Raw genomic sequence first — 2,627 nt, forward strand, 5'->3', positions numbered from 1 at the left:
CTTGAACTAGCAACGGCAGCTCCTTGGGCTTTTTCAGCCTTCCTCCGACGTCTCGCCGCTAACCCACGCCGTGCGCCTCCGCCGCCACGGCGAGGAAAAAGAGTCCCACCCCCACCCCCACCCCACCAACCCTCTGCGCCGAGCTCTCCGCCCCGCCCCCGGATCGGGCGGGGCCGGGGCCTGGAGCCAGAGGATGGAGTTAATCCTACGGTTCAGTTGAGCCAAAAATGATTGACCATTTACTATGTATCGAGTTCCTGCCCGCAAGAAGTGAACAGTCTGTTAGAATCAGACTCAGAGGCCAATCAATCATGTCCTACCGTGTGCTAGGCGCCGACATAGAAGTACACTTACTACACCCAGGAGGGGCGGAAAGAAGGAATGGAGGAGGATTGTGCAGCTGGAACACGAGGATAGTAAGGATGTGAGGAAACAGTCCTAATGATGACATTTTGGGGCACTTGCAGAGCCTGGGCAGTGTTCTAAGTGCTTTGCGTGAGTAATCACTTAATCTACACAACCTTTTGATTTAGGTCATCTTATTTCCATTTTACAAATAGACAAAGTGAGACACAAGTAAATTGAGCCATCTGCCCAAATTCACACAGCTAGTTAGTGTGGGGGTGGGGGTGTGTATCCGGAGGTGGGGGTGTTTCCAGGAAGAGCCATCCTCAAGCAGTATGACAAGGTTGGACTTGACAGGAGCAAAAAACTCTTAAAATAACCCAAAAGAGTCATGATGGGGCCTAGATCTAGGCAGTGGTGCTATTGATTAGGAGGAGGGGAGGAAATAAAATGAGGACATAAGGAGAGTGAGGGGCAATGAGGTGCTAAGACTGATTCATAGGGGCCAGCAGGTGGCTGGTGGTTAAGGTGCTCGACTCCCACATGGTTTGAGTCCTGGACCTGGTGGCTTGAATATCACACCAGGCATGTACGTGTGCCCAAAATCCCCAGAGGAGAATGGAGAAGGGCCGTGGTGTGGCCATCCCCCACCTCCACAGTGATTTCTCACTTTATCTCTCACTGATTCTGTCTCTCTCTCTGGCAAGTAAGTGCGTGCATCCTATAGCAAAAACCTTAAAAAAAAAAAAAAAAAAAAAAAAGATTCATGGCCTGGCGGCATTGCTGAGACATTCACCAGGTCACATCCACAAGAAGTCACCTAGGGGAGAAGCCACAGGCCAAGGGTATAAACTTGAACAGGAGAGATACAAACCAGAGATATCACCCTGGGAATCGTCGGCATATGGGTGACAGCAATTATTTACCTAAGGCCACTCTCTGTAAGCACTGCATTTTTTAAAAAAATATTTTTTCAACTTTATTATTATTATTTCACCAGAGAGAGAGGGAAAGTGAAAAAGCAAGCCACCATGTCCAGGACTTGAACAGAGGTCAGCCATGTGGGAGTCCAGTGCCTTAACCACCATACCACCTGCTAGCCCCTTAAACACTGTACATTTGAGTTTAAGGCAGCTTCACAACTATCTCATTGGGTAGGTACTGCTATTACACCACTTTGTAGTACAGGCAATGCAGGCCTGAGGTGTTAAGTGACTTTACCAGGTATGAGCACTCTTGAGGCTTTTTTTTTTTTTTTTGGGGGGGGGGGATATATCCAGCCTCAAAAAAAGGGAGGAGGCAGTCCAAAAGAAACAACACTGCAGTGACCTCTCTCCTACCGGAAGCAGCCAAACCCATGGACCTCTGTAGTGGGGGCATCAGAGGTACCCAAGCCCTGCTGTCAGATCACTCAGAGGATGGAAGACTCTTATCAGTAAGGATTTTATCAATTAAAATATATAAGAGAAAAGGCTTCCTCTTCAAAAAAAAAAAAACTTACCAGGGGTACCCAAAGCTCACAAGATCCTTGGAGAGGATAGTTCTTAACTCTCTAGGGCCTTGGGACCTGCATAAGCCTTTTCCAGCTCCCCTTTGTAATTGAGGGGCAAGCAGAGGGGGCAGCTGGCACCCTTCCTAGTAAGGAAAGAAAATCATTATATAGGATCTGAGATCACTGCCAGTTATAGTAAACTGCTAATGGTAGAACCTAGGTAGTGGGTATACAAGAATTTGCTGCAAAATTATTTTAACTGCTGAAAATCTGAAAATTGTTCATAGCAACATGTTGGGGAGGAGAAGTAACATTATTGTCACTGGGGGGTGCTTTCTGTGCTTTTGAGGGTCTTGCTGGAGTTGATTTCCTGTCATGTGCTTTCTTGGGAGAGCACATAAGATTTTTTTTCACCCTTAGCTTTGGCATTCTCCAAGCCAGGTTATGGCTTGGAGAAAAATGCTAAGTATGTATACTGACAATTACTTATTTCAGGCCCACAGTTAGAACAAGACTAAAGAAAGCTTTCCCAATTCTCAGCTGTACCCCAGGACTCCCTCTCGCTCCCAACTCTCAAGGTCTCCCAGTCCCACTTCCTCCATTTCCGGTAATGTCCCTAAGTGATGGGCTTCCATTGCTCCCAGGTCGGGCAGCAGTTTGGCTGCCCGCGGACCCAGTGTGACGTTAAGGGAGGGGGCGGTTGCCCGGGTAGCCAGGGGAGTCCGTGGACCAAGAGGGCTCTCCGGGATCGCGACGACTCCCCCGCCCGCCGCAGGCGCTTCCCCTTGCC

The 2,627-nt window shown here is 48.6% G+C and overlaps 2 protein-coding genes across 4 annotated transcripts in view; one reads left to right on the top strand and one right to left on the bottom strand.

The window, feature by feature from the left end:
- The window catches only part of KDM5B (lysine demethylase 5B), an 88,045-nt gene extending 87,646 nt beyond the window's left edge, over positions 1 to 399 (bottom strand). The window contains 3 exon segments of the mRNA XM_027776006.1: positions 1 to 123; positions 126 to 214; positions 217 to 399. The exon segment at positions 1 to 123 is cut by the window's left edge and continues 264 nt beyond it. Of these exon segments, the coding sequence (XP_027631807.1) occupies positions 1 to 123; positions 126 to 214; positions 217 to 313 (309 nt within the window). The 5' untranslated portion in view covers positions 314 to 399.
- Positions 353 to 2,627, top strand: part of LOC102468242 (alpha-1,3-mannosyl-glycoprotein 4-beta-N-acetylglucosaminyltransferase-like protein MGAT4E) — a 23,511-nt gene continuing 21,236 nt past the window's right edge. The window contains exon 1 of one of the 3 annotated variants that reach the window (XM_006159156.2): positions 353 to 424. The gene's annotated coding sequence lies outside the window, so the exon portion shown is untranslated. Of the gene's footprint in view, positions 496 to 1,681; positions 1,781 to 2,627 lie in introns of those variants that run through there. The other 2 variants (XM_006159154.1, XM_027776007.1) reach the window with 2 other exon arrangements.

Source organism: Tupaia chinensis, unplaced genomic scaffold (assembly GCF_000334495.1).
Source record: "Tupaia chinensis unplaced genomic scaffold, TupChi_1.0 Scaffold000627_1, whole genome shotgun sequence".
Taxonomy (NCBI): domain Eukaryota; kingdom Metazoa; phylum Chordata; class Mammalia; order Scandentia; family Tupaiidae; genus Tupaia; species Tupaia belangeri.